At 42.9% G+C, this 19,062-nt stretch overlaps 1 protein-coding gene across 1 annotated transcript; it reads right to left on the bottom strand.

Moving 5' to 3' along the window:
• Nucleotides 1–8,450: 8,450 nt before the first annotated feature.
• On the bottom strand, nt 8,451–16,588 carry LOC148454882 (G2/M phase-specific E3 ubiquitin-protein ligase-like). Its single transcript, XM_088460638.1, has 7 exons — nt 16,575–16,588; nt 14,678–14,739; nt 12,079–12,232; nt 11,685–11,844; nt 11,307–11,413; nt 10,108–10,224; nt 8,451–8,646 (listed from the first exon to the last, which is right to left on the bottom strand). The coding sequence occupies exons 1-7, from the start codon at nt 16,586–16,588 to the stop codon at nt 8,451–8,453; spliced, it is 810 nt and encodes a 269-aa protein (XP_088316764.1).
• Between the last annotated feature and the right edge of the window lie 2,474 nt (nt 16,589–19,062).

Genomic DNA, 19,062 nt, shown 5'->3' with positions numbered 1-19,062 from the left:
TGTTTTGAATTAATGAAATCTTTTTTGATAAGTTATGTTATTGTAATTATAGATAGATTATACATAGTTTGTATTAGATTTTTTGTTTGCTACTTTTCAAATGCCGACAAATTTAGTTTTAAGTAAGGTCAAAAGCACATATCAGAGAACATACACCAGAAGAGGAACTGCTCCAGCAAACCAAGTAGGCCAAACAGGCTACAGTAATATTCCTACCTGATATTTTGATATTGGCGACCAGAAACAGCAGAAACATTGAATCTGATTTGTTAAAAGTTGCAGTTACAGGTTCCTCAGAAGTATGACTTGGAAAGACTTGCACGACTTCGGGTGATGGATGGATGGTTGAGCACCACCTCTGTCTGCCACGTGCACTATTCTCAGTCTGAGCCCAAATACTTCATGGAAGCACTCATAAGAGATGCTATGGTAAAAATAGCCAAGAAGCACTGGATAGCCCCAGACTTCAGTTGGGCTGCATAAGCCTACCCCTAATCGTTGCACAGCCCAGAAGAAGAAAGAAAGGAGTACCTCACAAATGTTATTCCTTCCAGAAACTAAAGATTGATTTTATATAGTTGGTTAAGTGTTGGGTATGTTCTGTGCTCAGACCTGTTGTCAAATTGACTATGGTTTTGAATGGTAGCAAATACAATAGAAACACAATAGAAACAATATGAACAATAGGTAAAAGGAAAATAAATGACAGAAGTAATTCATACATGTGAAGTACTTGAGGTAATAGAGAGTGACAAAGGTACACATTTTATTAAAGACATTTTTAGAATGTATCTTAGAGAATCTGAGAATAAATAGGACCCAAAGCAATGAGAGTGTAAAAGACTGAATTATACAGTCAAATTGAACTATGATAAGTTTGTTAGAATGTTTATTTTTAATATGATTGTTAGTCAAGAACTTTCCCAGTGTGAAACGTAGGATGAGAACTTATGGAATACTATTTGGTAAAACTGTTAGAACAAGATGTGACTTCCTACAAGTGTTACAATATGAGCATAGTAACTTGATTCAATATGTGATGCATATATAATAAAAACTAACGAAAGTCCACCACCAGGTGTTCTCTTATGTTCTAGATCCCAATTCAATTGCAGCACCTAGAAACTGCAACCAGGTGATTGGGTCATGATAAAGAAGCATCTAAGGAAAAGTCCTAGGACCCAGATACAAGGTCCTTATCAAGTTCTCCTAACTACTCCAATGGCAGTAAAGGCGGCAGAAAAGAAAATTTGGATTCGCCTCACACTGCAAGATCGTTATATAGGGGGAGTTGGAGTAATTTGAAGTTATGAATTGATATATGTTGCTAGGCCTTAAGCCAGACAAAGGCTTGTGAGGATGTACTGTATACTATGATTTGTTCTTGTTATAGTTTTGTTTCTAGTTTTATCAATATCCAGACCTAATGTAAAGAATGGTGAGGGATGGAGCTGGGAGCTGTTGGTTACTGTACTGTTGTGATAATAAAAAATAAACTTAGTAGTACTTATATATACATTACAATACTGGGCTGGCTGGCTACTGTGAAGAGGAGGGAGCTGGGAGCTGTTGCTGACACTGGCTGGCTGGCTACTGTTGTCCATATACATAGGGGTTGGCTGGCTACTGTTGTCTATATAGGGGCTGGCTGTTGTCCTGTTCATAGGGGCTGGTTGGCTGTATTGCTGTGTAGTGCTGTGTAGTGCTGTGTGCCGATGCACACCCCTACTTTAAACCAAATAAATTGGAGCAAATGTGCAGAAATAACTCCAACGTAGAAAGGGAGACACATTTTCCTGTTTTCCCTTTCCGACTAAAATATTCTGCTGCACTATGTAGACCTGCAATCTGTGTATAGACATTACAGCAGCTGTTTAGTCAGAAGAGAATGTTTCCAGGGGCGCAGAGAGAGGGGGTTATTAATTACCCAGGCCTGGGCTTATTGGAGGTCTGGTTCCCCCATAACACTGCTTAACTGTTTTCGGCAGTAGCCTCTCTCCCCAGCCCAGCTGCTGTGTGCTGGGCTTTGGAGGCTCTCTCTGCCTGCAAGGTGTGTGGGGAAGGAATCGTACTGATCGCTCCCACTCCCCTGGATCTGACCGTACCATGCATAGTGGTTTTTCAGATATTTGTAGGGGGTGTGACATAACACTGGCACTTTGTTTACTTTGCTGTGTTTTTTTTACATTGGTATAATCTATATTGTGTATGAGGGGCACAAAAAATTCTAATACAAACTAATATTAAATTTACCCCTACAGAGGTGGCAGTTAATGTATGTAAAAAGAGAGATTTTTTTGGTACATAACTAATGCACTTTAATTCTTTGTTTACTTTTATGGATGTGAAAAAAACAATTCTGGAGCCTTAAATGAAAGAAACTTAAAATTGGAACAAAACACAGGAGGTCTTTTGGACTCTATACACTAGATAGCGCTGATGTGTCACAATTGCTGAACAGTCTTTCTATTTGGACCTATGGAGCAATAGTCCTTTTCTGGAGACTTTTGGAGCTGCCACTCAAAACTGAGGAGTGTAATTTCTCTGTCATTTTTGGGACAGTGAGACTTTGTAAATAGTGGAAGAACTGCAGTCACTCAGGTGGATAGTCAATTGGAGGAAATCCATTCTGACACCTTCTCAGTAGATGCTACACTTAGGCTCTTTTCTCAATTCCAGGGTTCAACAGGTCTTCCATCCTGCAGATAACATTTTAGCTCTGCAGTCCAGGATTTGCGAATTCCTGAGCCACCATCAGGTGTGGCTCCACAGCTGCATGCAGATCTTGGGTTCTTTGGTCTCCATCTTCAACATAGTGGCATATGTCTAGTTCCTCTCCTGTCCTCTTTAGTTGGAAATTCTAGCATGGTGGAACAAGTCCCTTTTGCACCTCAGGGTGCAGACGCTCATTCTCCCTTGGGACAGTTGTCACTCTCTCCTATAGTGGCTCCACCAGTCCCACACATGGACAGGGACCATCTTTTTCAGATCCCAGACTGGGTCCTACTCTACTCCGACGCAGGTCTTCAGGGGGGTGGGGGATGATGATGTGTTTTCAGACCTTCCAGGGTCTATGGACGACTCAGGAAAGCACTGTCCATCAATGTCCTGGAGCTCCACACAGTATACAGTGCGTTTTGCCAGATGCAGTCACTCCTCCTGGGTTATCCGGTCAACCAATGTCACCTATATAAACCACCAGGGTGGCACTCGCAGTTGCAAAGCCATGATGGAGTCAACTGCATTCTCCGCTGAGCAGAGCGGTATCCATCTGCACTGTCAGCAGCCTTCCTCCCCGGAGTCCAGAATTGGGATGCGGACTCCCTAAACCTCCAGGATTATCACTTGGGTGAGTAGGCTCTACATCAAGACTCTACTAGTCCACCGTTGGGACCTACCAGACATAGATATGATGGCATCACAACACAATCATCAGTTGCAGTGATGCAGTTCCCACACCAGGAAGCCAGCAGCTCTCCTGGTGGACTACACTCTATAGGTACCATGGATGTTTCTGCTAATATACATCTTTCCTCCAATCTCAAAGATCCCGCAGGTCTTTCGCAGGTTAACGCTGGAGGGAGACACAGTGATCCTTATGGCTCCAGTGTGGCCACAGCAGGAGTGATACGTGGATCTTCTTGCCTGAGTATCGGTTCTGTTTACCTTGCCTATGTGTGTGAATCAGAGTGTCTGCCTGTCTTCCTTCTCCTCGCTCCTTGCCATGGCTTGCTAACTTAACTGGCTGCTGGTGGCTGGGGTCGGGGTACAAAGGAAAGGGAGCCTGGGCTGCTGGGAAATAAATGTTAACTATTTGGTGACCAGGTTCTCCTCTATCTAGGCTATAGCTAGAGTGATCCCTGTACCCCCTATGGAGTCAAAGAAAAGGATTTAACAGGTAAGAACATAAATCTCCTTTTTGTGGATAATGCAATTCCACAAAGCCACACCTTATATTTAAAAACAAATACACATGTATTCTATACATTTTTATATTACTGCCATACTTTAGTAGGTAAACACAGACCACTGTGCAAATGTCCAGCAGGAAGCATGCTAATACATCTATCACTGACCTTGTTATCTGGGAGATCAATAGCAAGGCCAGGACAGAACATATTACAGTGCTCTTTTTTAAGAAATAATTAGAGCAAGGATGTATGGTTTTTTTTTTGGAAGAACTGAGTAGAGCAAGATTATCTTACTTTAATGAATTACATTTATTACCATACTGAACAATGTGATGTAGAACTGAACAGCTGGAGACAAACATCCTATACATGTTATTTTTTATGTAAACAAAAGAAACTGCTAGAAAAATTTAATATTTTTGTCAAACTTGTATAGGATACTATGGACCCAATTCATTGGGTTTATATACAACTCCTATGAAGCGAGATCTTCACACGTCCATGTTACAAACTATGAATGTTCAGATCAAGTGCCCCCTAAGCTGCTGCACGATTGCCATGGTTCACACGTTAGGGCATCAGCCCCCTTTTCTCGGAGTGACGAGGCCAGTGCCTGAGTATCCTAATTTAGAGAAGTTGTTATAATTAGTTATTATGGCCATTTCCTTCTTTGCAAAATGCCTTGTAAGTGTCAATTTCCCATCAAATGTGTTCAAATCGATAAACATTTTAAATGTATTGTGTTTCTGTGTGAGGGCAAACATCAATCATTTACTGAATATTGATACTTCAGATTGTGATAAATAGTGGGATGACAAACTGAATATATCTTTGTTTTTAGGATCTACCCCCTTGTTTGCCTCATCTTCTGAATTTTTGCTTCTCAAAAAGAGATATCCTATTGGATGGCATCCATGCCCTCACATCTTCATTCACAGATAAGCTATTTTATTCTGTATGATATAGCTTGTATGCTGTATGTATTGTTCTCACTTTTGAAACGTACATATATGCTGTGGAGATATCTTTTATTGATATATGAAGCTTCTCAAAAGTGAAGTATTCTCTTCTGGGAGGAGTACCAAACCTGCAAATTTAAACTCCTGCAGTTACGCTTTTGAACAAGTGTACATTTGGTACGCATATTATCAAATTACTTTCAACCATAATATTACATTATCTGTCACGGTCCTGCGGGCCGACCCTCCAGATACACCAATCTGAGAATCGACGCCCGTGACTTTTACAGGTTACCCTCAGCATGTGTGGTTAACTAAACCTGGTAACTGCCACCAGCAGAAGAATATAATGTTAAAGCATAAAGTAAGCTTATGCTCTTACCTGCACACACATTTATCAATACTTAGAAAAATAGGTAACATGAGTCATATGAGGACTTGGGTCATAAAAACAAAGATCCAGAACTAGAATTAATGTTTAATTGAAGAATGTCTTCAAAGCTTATGTACAAAAGTTTACAAAGAATATAATATTGTTTAAAAAAATCACACAGTTACTCACACTTTCCAGAAAATAAAATAATAAATGGGGAAACAAACCATTCAGGTCACGGCCGATTAAGTGGTTCTGGGACGAGGCCTTCCCAGTGACAAACTCGGGATCATCTGTATCCTTCTATAGCCTCATGTAGGATGAGCCAATGGGTCAGGGTTGACACATATTTAGGCCTGCTTTTTCCAGGCACCCCCTCACCCCCTCCGTGGGGATGATTTTACCCTTTTCAGCTCAGAGTGGATTGTTTAGCTCTCTGAAGCTCAGGGTTTCCTGGCCACCTGAGTAGGGGTTCTTTAATTACACACTCAGCTATATTTGAAGTTTGGGGAACAAACATACCCAGTGGCTAGGTGAGGAGATTCACACCTCTGGAGACCGAATGTCTCCCTGGTCCATCCATTCTTTTGATCACTGTCCCCAAACAGAACACAGGGCTCTTAATGACTGTATTAGGAAGACAGTCCTTCTTACATCCTCGCTTGCCCAGCTTCAAAGGGGACTAGTCAAGAGGGGTTTTGTCACCTTTCCACACACCAGACCTCATGCTGATTAGAGTACACAGACTCTAGAATAACACTATACAAAGGATTGTTACATACAACTGTACAAGAGGGAAATATACATGTTATTACCAATACAATATCATTTGGAATTATGCCCATTCTAATGTGAAATTAGCTTTTCCGCTACACTATCAGGTGCTTGTTCTGTCTCCATTTGATTCTACAAATTCTGCTGACTCACCAACGGTTTACTGCAGAACTAAGCTGCCACCCACCTTTTTCGGTGCAGTATTTTAGCCTGTGGTATGGCCTGCCCTGTGCTCCAGGCAGTTTCTGATAGTCAGAGGGGAGGCTGACTTTGTTGCTGCCTCACCTCTCCCTGTCATACTCCAATGAAAATAGCAGCTCAACTCTCATTAGCAAGTGGTAGGTGAAGTAGATGCTGGGTATAGATGGCACAGGAGCATTATGGCACTGGCAGAACCCTCTGGATAGGTCGCCTGATCATCAGAGCTATCACATATCTCACTGAGAAGGGCGTGACCCTGTTTTTTTTCAGTGCAGTATTATTGTCTGTGGCAGAGCCCCCCCATGCTTAAGGCAGTTTCTGATTGTCAGAGGGGAGGATAATCTATCAATACCTCACTGCATGTCTCTCCTTGTCAAACTCCAATGAAAATAGCAGTTTTCCACTGTTACAGAAGGACTATAATCTTCCCTTATATTAAGAATAAAGATATTAGTGTGAAGTTAATTGAGCTATTAACCTTGCAATGTTTATAAGTGATAACATATTGATCAGCAATAATTATATATATTATAAATATATCTGAACTAGAAATAATAAGTAACAAGTGTAAAATTAATAAAAGCTTGCATATAGAAAATGCACGATTATAGGAATATATATGTGTCTAACTTATCGAAGATGTCAGAATACCAAGAGGTCGCGTTATATAACATGTTGTTTCTTATTTTGTGCCGAGTGTAATCTATAGGCTCACAGATGCTTCCTGAGATGGCGGATCATAGAGGACTGTGCTAAAATATACTGTCCACCTTGCTATATGAAGATCGCAGGCTAGAGATATTAAGGTCCATCTGTCACCAGTGATTGCGCTCTCAGATAACTTGGAGAAAGTCCACATAAAGGTGGCAGCAGCACAGATTAACACCATCCCCCTTTAATAACGTTCACTGATGTATTGATTTCCAGAACACTGCAGGGATCCATCAACCAACCCATAGCTGATGGGAGGATGCCAGGAACCGTGCCAACCACTTATATTTATAATGTCTGATTAAAAGCAACAGTCTTTAATTAGAACTCATTTGAATATGTAATTGATAGGCACAAAAGTACAGGATAAATAGCAGGATTGAAGTGTAACCAGTGGGTTAAATAATTAATTTCTACATAGGTATATAAGTTGTAATACACAACTGTGCTAGGCCCCATTGAGGTTTGAAAACAGTTTGTATTCATGTAGTTCTAGTCTATGCCTAGACTGGTCAGATTCACCTTTGGGGTCAGACAAGACATATATTGGGGGGCCTATACTTGTACCTGTCATTAGCAGAAATGTATAATAAGCCCTTAAGACCTTATATGGTGTTAGTTGTAGAAAGTTAGCCACATTGCAATAGAATAACCATTTTAAGATGTGTAGAGATGCTAAGCATTATGGGTTACTGAAAGTGATGTCCATATTCTTTAGACAAAGAGGGGCTTTGAGATAGTGTAACTCCAGACATTCTAGGACACGCCATAACTGTATTTCTTTGTCCTGAGTATATCTTAGTGCTTACTGAGCATGTGCAAGAGATAAGAATGGTACATGCTATGTTGTACCAATCAGTGCTTGATACCCAGTATGTAACTAATATGGGCTTAATATCTGGAAAGCCAAACACCCAGACTATGGTATATAAAACAAGACCTAGACAAAGGCTCTTTGGCTCGTGCATGGACCTGAGACTGCAGTAGAGTGTCTGCAATGTAAATTGAAAGACCTGAGCATTGTGAAATGAGGGCTCCCCAGATTAACATGAACTACATCTTATGTTGAAGATAATGAATCACCGGTGTCATCTGAACACATAGACACAAGTATACTGTATACTTTGTATGTTTGTTGCTTATAACTAAAGTGTGTTCATTTGTACTCACTCAGTTGGTTACGTGGTATAACCATTCACTTCGATCAGAACGAAACACACCGTTATGCACTGAAGCCATGTGAATGGTGCCTTTGGATTGAAGCCTTAGGCATGCCTAATATCAATATTACTGATTTGTAATCCCCTGCTAAAATATGATATAAAAGAAGAATTTTCTCTTTACTTGGTTTGGAAAGCAAAAGATATTTAATTGCTCTAATTCCACTGATGTGAATATGGGGACAAGAGTGAGAGACACTGCATGGATCCACACAGTTCTCTGTTCCTGCAGGATGTGTACGACAGGTAGGGAGCAGATCATGAGGCATCTTGTCTCCACCTGGGCCCCCAGGTTCTGGGTTTAGCACCCTACAATGGTGATTTTCTGGTCCTCCTGGATGTTATTATTTTGTAACCCCTCACCCGGGCGCAAGTCTCTCTTGATGTTACTGAAAGATGCCCCCTCGTCCGGGCGCAGGTCTCTCCTGGTGTTACTGCAGGTGGAGGATTTGCTCTGCTCGTTGATGGTATTACCACAGATTCCTCTGCCAATGACTCTGCAATCAGAAAGAGATCCAACATTGTTAGCGATATGTTTATGTGGATGGACATACTCTGTGTCCTACAAGTCGCAGGTTGGCAAAGGCTACTGTAACATGAAAAGGGCCACACATCGATTACACTACAGTGGCAATAACCCAAGATTGGTAACTTAATGATAGTTTTCACTAATGTCTCATTCTACCACGTAAGTGAAATATAAGTTATGATGTTAGATACTGTACTACCTAGTAATAGGTGACAAATGACAGGGGAAAGTACTTACCAACAACATCCTCCGGCTTCTCCAGAATGGAGGCACACTCTGCACAGGTCCATGCGCTCTCAGCAGATCTTAGGGCTGAGCAGGCGAGGTGGGTTCCTGCTGACCCACAGCAGTGACACCGAATTATACACCATTCACTGAAAGAAGAGACACAGAGGATAAATCTACAGCTGGAGATATAAATCTCAGCGATGGAGCATTTCGCTACAGGAAGAAATAGGCCCTAAGATACTAAATGTTTTATTGTATTCTAGAGAGGATTAAACAATTTGGCAGCTTATAAGAATGTATACATTTCAGCAAATTTTTTACCTTCAAATGCATCTTAATCAAACGGTGATGGGAGTAGGACGCACAAGCAACTTCTGCTGATTAAAATGATATGCGGCATGCCTATATTCTGTGTGTGACAGCGGGTGTATCTGTATGCGAAATGCTATGTTACAGTGCCAGTGGCTACGACACTGTAACAGCTGATATGTCACCCACACAATGGTTGATACGCCACCCAGCACAATGGTTCATACGCCACCCGGCACAATGGATATAACGCCTCCCTGCTCCCCTCATTCTTTTATATTATGGGCATTGGATATCATAATGTGTCTTTGGTGCCGAATAGAAGAGCAGCCAGGAAGAGAAGCCTCCGAGCCGCCCAACCAGCACAGTGAAGCACGATAAAGAGAAGAACAGAATTATAGGGCAGAGGAAGAAGAAAGAGACGGAGGAGCAGGTAAGTGTGGGGTGAAACCAATAACAAAGTGGGCAGCACTGTCAAGAAAACCTAAGGTACTGGGAACTCTCTGATAAAGATTCCAATATTACAATTTATTGAATACATATTAGATTCACAACACATATAAGATATGGGATACGTTCAGTATCCCGGCGCATCCTGTACCCATCCCATAACATATATAATAACAGAAAATGATTATAGTAGCCAGGTTCTTGGTGTCGGCCTCTTAGTAAGCACACAGTAAATGTGAAAGATATCAACCTCTTATTAAATACATCGTCACATATATTACGCATACACCCAGTAGATCCTTAGCTAATAAACGTAGGGTCCTATTTATCAGAGTCTAGGCCGCATTAATCATGCGGAATGAGCAGGGGAACCTTCCCAGGGGCTGCTGCTGGGCCATAGCACACTGGCAGCCTTTAAGAAATAAAATGCGAAAAGTTTTACCTGCCGCTCTCACTGTGAGTTCTTCCATGGTTGCAGCGGCAGGGATCCGCGTCGCACTGTTGGTGGACCTGCAGTAGTTCTCCAAAGGCGTTGTTCTCCAGTTCCCAGGATGCATCTCTGAAAGGTTAATGTGAGGTAATATCGCTGATGTAATTAATCAATGTGACATTACAACGCTTTCTTCTGTCTGTTTCATCTAGTCCAGCAGTCCAGTCCGGCAAGCCGTCACTATGGGTCTCGCTACAAAGGGGGCATGCTGTTGATGGTGAGTGACAGCACGCCCCGTTTGGTGGGCGTGCCGGGGGCGTGACTGGCCAGACGGAGGCATTCCCATCGGAACGCCTACCATCTGGGGCCGGCCCCACTGACATCACAAGTGATGTCAGTGGGAGTGCTTTCAGCTCTGATAGAGCTAAAAGCACTCCAGGGCTTGCGGCAATGAGACCCTACCACAAGGGTCTCGTCGCAAGGCCGATGGTCGCGATGGTCTTGAGCATCGTGACCATCTTCCTGGCCACTCGCTATAGCTGTGGGTGGTCACCCACAGCAATACGAGCGGCCGGGAGGCCGCTCTAAAAATTCAGAAGGACGGCCCTGATTCAGAGCGAGTGCTTTGTCAGAGTGTCCGGCTCTGAATCAGGGCCATAGACCCATAGCCAAGTGCCCATAGTCTTATGGCTGGATTTGGCAATTTGCTTACTAAAGAACTGATAAATCTCTGTAAATTATCATAGGACACATTTTGCTTATAGCTTTTCATAAGTACGAAACACAAGGTAAAATAGCGGGATGCAAGCTTTCGTTTCCTTGTTTAAGCTACACAAATGCACAGTTAATGTCGGCACGAGTTTCGTCTCTGTAATTGGTGTGGGGGAATGCACACCGCCACTGATGCTGTTCACGTCATTATTCCGTTGATAGCTTTCAAAAAATGCAGCCAGCACCATGTTCCAGAAGTGATCCCCAGAAACATGGCAGCTGCATCATATGTACGATATAACACCAGATTACTGCGTAGGCACAGGGGATTATGGGTAAATTCCAGATTGTTGGTGATGTTCTGTGCATGCGCCAGTGTCATTTTTTTTTCAGGGGGAGGGGGCTCACAGAAATCCTCACATGGGCCCCCTCCAGTCTTAAAATGCCTCTGTGATGGAGCTGGATTCTATGTTCTAGATAAAGACAATTGTTACATATACCTGTGGGGAATGTAAATTCCCATTTGCAGCATCTCCTGCTGGAAACTCTCCATGTTCTGGCATATGGGGCACTTCAAGAAATACTTCCCTGCATTTAATGCCTGCATCTGTAATGTAAGAAGTTCAGATGAAATACCAAATATATATATATATGTACAGTCATAAAGCAAACGTCCTGCACAAGAGCTGACGAGCGAGGACAAGCCGACCAGCCTACTGTCAGGCCGCATTCACCATAATCCTTCATATACAGAGAGCGGACACCGGAATCAGCTTCAAACCCTCCACTCCATTGGCCGTCATTCCTCGGCTCTCTCCTGGTTGGCCTCCTCCCGGTGACTCCGATAGTGAGGAGTAAATAGTAAAGCCATAGCTCACCTGTAGACAAGTCCTGTGGAACCAGGTGTTTTTGCAGCAGGGGCTCTTAATCACATCATATGCAGGGGCAGGGGTCAGCTCCTCCAGGCAGATGGTACATGCACTTACTCCGTCCTGTGCCGCAGCCTTCTGAACTGGCCGATGCCTTGGGCAAAATGATCTGCAGGGAAATAAATATTACAGAATAAATAGTGAGAAGTTCAAACAAAAACCCCCACTGTAACGGAACATACATACACAGCGCGATCGCATGCCAAGACATAGTGGGTGTGCTAATGCCTTGCCGTACGATCGCCTGCCTTCCCGGATTTGCATATGCCAGCTGCGTGCAAACGCATCTAGCAAGCGGGTCTGAATCGGGTTCTATATACCTAGAAGCAAATGGATTACTCACGGAAACTCCTTGAAGTACTGGAATATAAATTCCTTTTCCTGGCCACAGGGGAAGTGCACTGTCTCAGTGCAGCCCTTCCCGCTGCAGCGTATGGAGGCGCCCGTCCTCTTGCACACTGTGCAGGGCTGCAAAACATGATTAACAAATGACAATACTGAGAAAAACACGAACAATGAGTGTAAATAGGTCCCCCACTATAAATAACCTTTGTTCTAGACTCCTTTACTTCCTAATAATAGAACAGTCACTGTATATAACACTCAAGTATAGCCAGGTCCTCTGCTAACCACTTTTCTGGGAGAGATAGAAAATAGCTCCTCTAAGGCTTCCAATCATAGCTGCTGCGGCTGATCGGCCGTCCAACAGAGAGACCTATGGCACGTTAATCTTTTTTTCTTTCTTTTTTTTATTTTAGTGAAGTGCAAGTGCATATGTCTGAGCTTCCAGTCCTCTGTGCATGCAGGAACCGGCAAGCTGGATCACACATGTGCATTTAGCAGCACACTGGCTCGAGGAAGCAAAAAGATCTGCATTACCGCTGACAGGCGGCATCACTCTGTTTCTTTCCACAAGCACCCATTGCATGCTCTGCATCCAAATACTCACTACAACCACAGTCGGTAAACCATCAGGACACATGAACAGTAAAAAAAGCACAGTGGCCAACTGCGCCAACACCTGCAATGCATTCACCTCTGAATTAGGTCCATACACCAAAACATTTTATATAAATACAACTCCCCAGAATCTGTCGGCCACCTTGGGAAAACACCTCTGATTGGCTGAGTGGCTTTTGACCTTTCTGGTCACGTCAGTACCACAGTCATTCTGCACCGCAGCTCCAGGCGGAGCCGTTCTCACTGCGGCATCACAAAGCTGTTTATTTTATTCTTTGTGGATTATCAGGGAATAGAATAAACTCCCAATTAGGCCCAATATGTGTCATTCAGTTCTCCGGTGACTTCACATGACATGAGAAAGTATCAGCATGATCGGCTCCTCACCTGCTCTGCCGCCCGGCTGGCTGCCTTCCGCACATCTGGGTACAGGAAGCCATAGAAGCCTTGCCTGTCACTGCCCCTCTGCAGCACACCGCTGGATAGTAACTGGATAGGAGAGAGGGGAGATGTACTTATGGCTGTCACCACTGCTGCATTATCTATAACAATTAGGAAGACTTGTATCTCTAACATATGCTCCAATATAGTTTTATCATGTTTTATGCACTTAGCATGTTAATGAAACTGTGCTGATAACTACATATCCTTAGGGGAGGGCTCCAATAATATTTAATGCCTAAAGTTAAAAATGAAACAAAATATGTTTTTTTAAATTTTTACACCATTTTAATTAACAGAAAATGTATGGTTTCATTTGGTAGAATAATTTGTTGCCTTTATGTGGGGGGGAGCTATCACACTTATCGCGCCCCCCAACCCCGTGGCTTTATGCTAGGCTGAGGGGCTCACAAAAAGGGGTATTTTTAACCTAAGGGGGCATAGCCATGCCTCCCACAATTAGGACACACCCCTCTCCCGGGGCCCATCTCTTTACATCCCTGCCCAAAACACTCACAAGCCATCTCTCTGCTTCAAAGGCTTACCGTGACTGGGCTCTTATCGGCATTGGCCTCCCGTGTAGAGGAGATTGAGACATTTGAGTAAACATTTACATTATCACCTTGTGAATATAGGGCCTGATTCAGGACGGATCGCAAGTCTGTAATCGCACGCACCCGGCCGCTGGGAAAATATGCTATGAATGCATTGCGATCGCAGCAGTATACTCACACACCCACCACTTCAGTAAGCTGCCCACTTCCGCAATACCTTGGTAGTCTGCGAAAGCATCGGTAACATAGAGTAACATCGGACCCAGACGCACAGTTGTGGTAGAGATGACCTGACTCAGAAATTGCTAAACTTCCTGTCAGTACCTAGAGCTCAGGCTGCGTGTGCCGTCGCAGGGGCTTAATTATGCATGCCGCTGTAATGGCATTCAAACGCACTGGCATGTCTGCGTTCCTTCGACCACTGCCCCTCGCGATCGCAGCGGCCGGTTCGCACACTGTGATGCATACGCATGCGCAGAACGCAAACATCGGCAGGGTGCGTGTGCATCCGCAGACGCGTTCCAAGCTGAATCAGGCCCATAGGACAAAATGATTATCACATTTGCATAAATATAGCATATAGTGATAAATGTGCACCTTACTGTGTAACAGGCTGCTTTCAGCTGCTATAACTGATGCTCATCCATCATTACTTTCCATACTTACCAGGCAGTAGTGGTGGACAGTCAGCTTCTCCTTGGCGTTATGCAGCAGCTCTCCATACTTGGGCACGTCATTTTCTGCACGACCACAGAAAATGCATGCTGTGGAAGCAAGGCAAGACGTTATGTATGGTGTGTTCTTCATACAAAACACAAATCACACATTAAACCAGAACAAGTACATGCAAGATAGGTGAGGGAATGTAGTTGTGAGACAGAGGGTAGAGAGAGCGATGCTCGACCAGGTGTGTACCCAGCTTTACTCTATGTCATAATTACAGGTATATTACTGAAGGTTAATAAAGACTTCTGGCTCCTGTCTTACCTGGATCGGCTTCTAGCGATGAGCTTGATGCCGAATCTTTATTAGTCTTCCGCTTTCTCTTACTAAAGATAGAGATGCAAAAACAAAATTGTAAATTATAAGTGCAAATAATAATCCTCCTTTATGTATATGTCATATATAATATGTTCTGTGGATCTCAAGGTGCTGCTGCTGTATAAACTTACCTTTGTGGACAGTGTAGCTATTTTTATGGGACCAGATAAGCAGGGGTTAAAGTGAGCTGGAATGCGGCGGTACTGAGTTCAGTTAGTTAAATATGAAGGGGAAACAAGTCCCTCCCCTGCCCGCGGCCCTGTAGCTGCACCCAATGCCAACCGAGTGACTCTGCCTCTGAGAGGAGTCACTAAGTGACAAGCATAACCCCATGCCGCCTGCAGTCAGCGCACAGCGTCACCCCATGCCGCTTGCAGTCAGCGCACAACATCACCCCATGCCACCTGCAGTCAGCACACAGCATCACCCCATGCCACCTGCAGTCAGGGCACAGCTTCACCCCATGCCACCTGCAGTCAGCGCACAGCGTCACCCCATGCCGCCTGCAGTCAGCGCACAGCATCACCCCATGCCACCTGCAGTCAGCGCACAGCGTCACCCCATTCCGTCTGCTGTCAGCGCACAGCCGTGTCGTCAGAGACACATGTTAGGATTACTTCCCCTTATGGTAAGGGGGCGGTGTAATGTGACCAAAGTACAGTATGAGCTCCTTCACTTTAAAAATATGCCCCATAACGGGCGGCAGCAGAGTCCAATCAGCTGAATGCGTCTTGAGCATGTTAATGCTAATATATACAGTAATGGTAGTTATTATCTATTTACATTATTACAGTGATATTGGTAATGGGTTTGTAGTAATAAGGCATATATACTTCTGCAGCTCAGATTACATTAGTCTTCATTCTAGCACACTCTGGTCTGTGTATCAGCAGTGTGTTGCATCAGCTGACGGTGCTAGAAGCACCAGAGCAGAGAGCGACACCCCAGGCAGGAAAGAGGAACGACACGGGCTGTGACAGGTGCAGAGTGCTAGAATGAAGACTATTACATTGGCCCCTAAGAACAGAATTTTGATACAGCATAAAATTGTTCCTAATCCTAATATTCCAACATGACAATAACAAAACATAACAATTGTTTCCTTGGATCATTTTGAATTTAGCTTTATAAGCGGATTGGACGGTTTATAATGAGGAGGATGAGGGCTGGTTGTGTTTCCAGACTTATCTTAGAGACAACTACATTAAAGAAGTTTGTGTAGAGCCAACCTGCGGCTCTCCGGCTGTTATGAAACTACAAGTCCCAGCATGCCCTGCTACAGTTTTAGCATTCCCTAATAGCGAAACTGTGGCAGGGCATGCTGGGACTTGTAGTTTCACAACAGCTGGGGAGCCACAGGTTGTCCAGGCCTGGTGTAGAGGATGAGAACGCTTGTTTAGTACTATTAAAAGAATTCAAGTGGTTTCATATGAAAATAAAAATAAAAACAATATTATTATATGCTGTTGTGTAATGGATTGATGTGATATTCTATTTTTTTAAGCAAATTTAGTAATTGTAATTTTCTATGGTGGTTCAATAAAAAAACAAACTATTAAAAAAATAATAATAATAATAATAATAATAATAACAATCCCAACAAAAACAAACAGTGAAACATTAAAGTATCTCAGCTTCTGTTTCAAAGAATTTGAAGCACAATTATAAGTTAATCAATTTTGGATGCTATCAATGTTTGTGTAATTAGTGACAGTATTGATGTACTTAGTGATATAAATTAGCTATAATTGGTGCTCCACATAATTGTAAATCTGATCATAAATATTACATTTGTAACAAGGAAATCCCTATTTTTAAAAACACAACACAGACAGTCACTTACCTAGACGAGGCCATGAAGCCTCACATTTAGAGTTACAGCCTCTCAGATGCTTCTCCAGTAGTAGAATTAGAGAAAATGTGCTTTATAATAAAAACAATACACCTTGCTAGGATTCTGTAACTATAATGCAAGTCTGCTGAGGGTGAGCCTCACTGGCTGTCCTGTGTTATGACATCACTGGCCACTGTGACATCACTGATTTGCATAACCATGGCAGGTCAGATATCTGACACAGGGTCTCCATCATGCACATGCAGGGGCTCCATCAGAGAGTTATGGGGGGTACAACACTAAGGGGGCCAGACTGCCTGGGAGCCTGCTGTGGCCAGAAACACAGCCTAATTCCTCTGTACTGGGCCCCATATTTCTCTGCGCACATGTACTGTACCTGCTGCCCGGATCACTAGTTCTCTCACACCAAAGAGAGTCATTCTGGGGCAATAGTGAGCTCCTTGTAATAATAAGCAAAGATAAATCAGGGCAAGTTCATGAACTTAGTTTTCTTTCTGAAGTTATTACCACTTAGAGGGGTATTCAATATGAAATGTTAACTTCACTGCCGAAGTTAACGTTTCATATCGGAGTTTTTTTCTGCGTTAAGTCTGGTGCGCGCTCCCGCTTATCCCCGTATTCAATATAAAATTAACGAAAACAGGAAACTCCGAAGTTGAATTTGCGTAAAGTTACAAATTTTTCGTTAAAATAATTGTAAGACCCCCCTAAAGTTGTAAAAACATGGAGGAACACTATGGGTACCCCCGTTTTAGCCTTTAATTGAAAGTCGGGGATTTAAATAGCTGCAGCAGGTGTTTTTTCCCGACATTGAAGAAGTGATGCAGAAGAGCACTTAGGTTATTTCAAATTTGGGGTACATGAAAATGGGTACTAGCATATTTTGATGTCCCTAAAGTAAGTTTTTAAAAATTCTGCATTTGTGCACCTGCCGCTATAAATCTATTCTTCAAAACACCTGCCGCATACTTGCAGAATAGCCCTGAACCTATTTCCCTATTGTTTAACTATTTTTTCCCATTTTTTTTTTTTGCACCCCAATTTTGAAATTAATTTTTTGGGGTGTCCCTATTTGTTTTTTTTTACTTTTTTTGACACAGTTCTTTTTTAAATGTCAATCTCAGGGGTGCAGGCTATTTTTTTTAAGCCTGCGCCCCTAAACCCCAATTCTGCCCTTTTTTCCACACCTATTCAATGGTGAAAAGTTATCACCGTTTTTTATCAAAGACTTCTCAAAACTGCGATAAGTCTTTGATATTGAATACAGTGTAAAAGTAAAACCTGCGATAATGACGTCATAATTGCGATATTAACGCAAAAACGATGTTATCGCACCCATATTGAATACCCCTGTTAGTGTAGCCCCATGTACTCTATTAATGCACATTCACATCATACTCTGCAATAAGCCTGTGTACCAAATTTGCTGACTTCCGAGGTGGCAGACAGGTTGGCTCAGCAGGGAGAGGGGTGTCGCAGGAAATTAGTAAGAGGGGAGAGGGTCCCATGGGAAAACTGGAGCCAGATCAGTGGTCCAATCTTTTTTTTATTAAATTGGCAAGGTGCAGCAATGACGTGGCTGCATCTCTTGTACGCCCTAAAAGGCTGCACCCTGGGCCTGGAGCAGACGCTTGTTTGCTCTGTAGTAGTACAGAATCCGCACTGTAGAGTTAGGTGACACAGGTTAGCTATGCTGATATACGCCGCGCCCCCTGACCTCTCCTCAGTGCTGCTGCTGCTGCTCCATTAGGGCTAGAAGGGAAATGTGCTTCTGATGGGAAGCTGAAGTTTGTTTCTATCTGCTCCATGAACAGAACGCCAGTGTTCCCCATGGTCTTCAGAGTGCCCCACACCACACCCACAGCTTTCCAGTGTGCCCTGTGCCCTACACACAACACTCCAATGTAACCCTCGCCCTTCCAGCGAGCCCTATGCCCTACACATGGCCTTCACATGTCACCACCTGCAAAACAGAGGTTCTCACATGCCAGCCGCTGCCCGCTAGCATTTCTATCACATCAAGTAGGGGAAGAAAAAAAGGGGGTAAATATCCATAGAGGTGCACTAAACAATACATAAAACATAAGTTTTATTAATTTGTATACATAATAGCGTGGCACTAAAAAGCGAAAATACAGTATGTTTAAAAAGAATTTGGTGTGTGTAATGTAAATGAGTGTATTTAAAAAGGGGGCATACGCTCCTGATCCACTAAATGCCATACAGGTGATGCACTAAGTGCTTCAGTTAATATATGTATAGTATGTTATATACCATGGCGTATCAGGGATGTTATTCAATAGAGAAGTGGAAATAACAATTCTTCAAAATATGGTCCTATAATTATTTGTTATTACCTCACATATTGTACCTGTTGGTATAAATATTGAGGTTTATTACTACTATTTTTGTCCAATAAATGTTACAGCATATGTGCAGTGTAATTCTTCTCTATTGCTGCTACACTCATAGCAAC

This window comes from Taudactylus pleione, unplaced genomic scaffold, assembly GCF_031769625.1.
Source record: "Taudactylus pleione unplaced genomic scaffold, aTauple2 ptg000969l, whole genome shotgun sequence".
In the NCBI taxonomy this organism is placed as follows: domain Eukaryota; kingdom Metazoa; phylum Chordata; class Amphibia; order Anura; family Myobatrachidae; genus Taudactylus; species Taudactylus pleione.
This window is presented reverse-complemented; position numbering and strand designations above follow the sequence as displayed.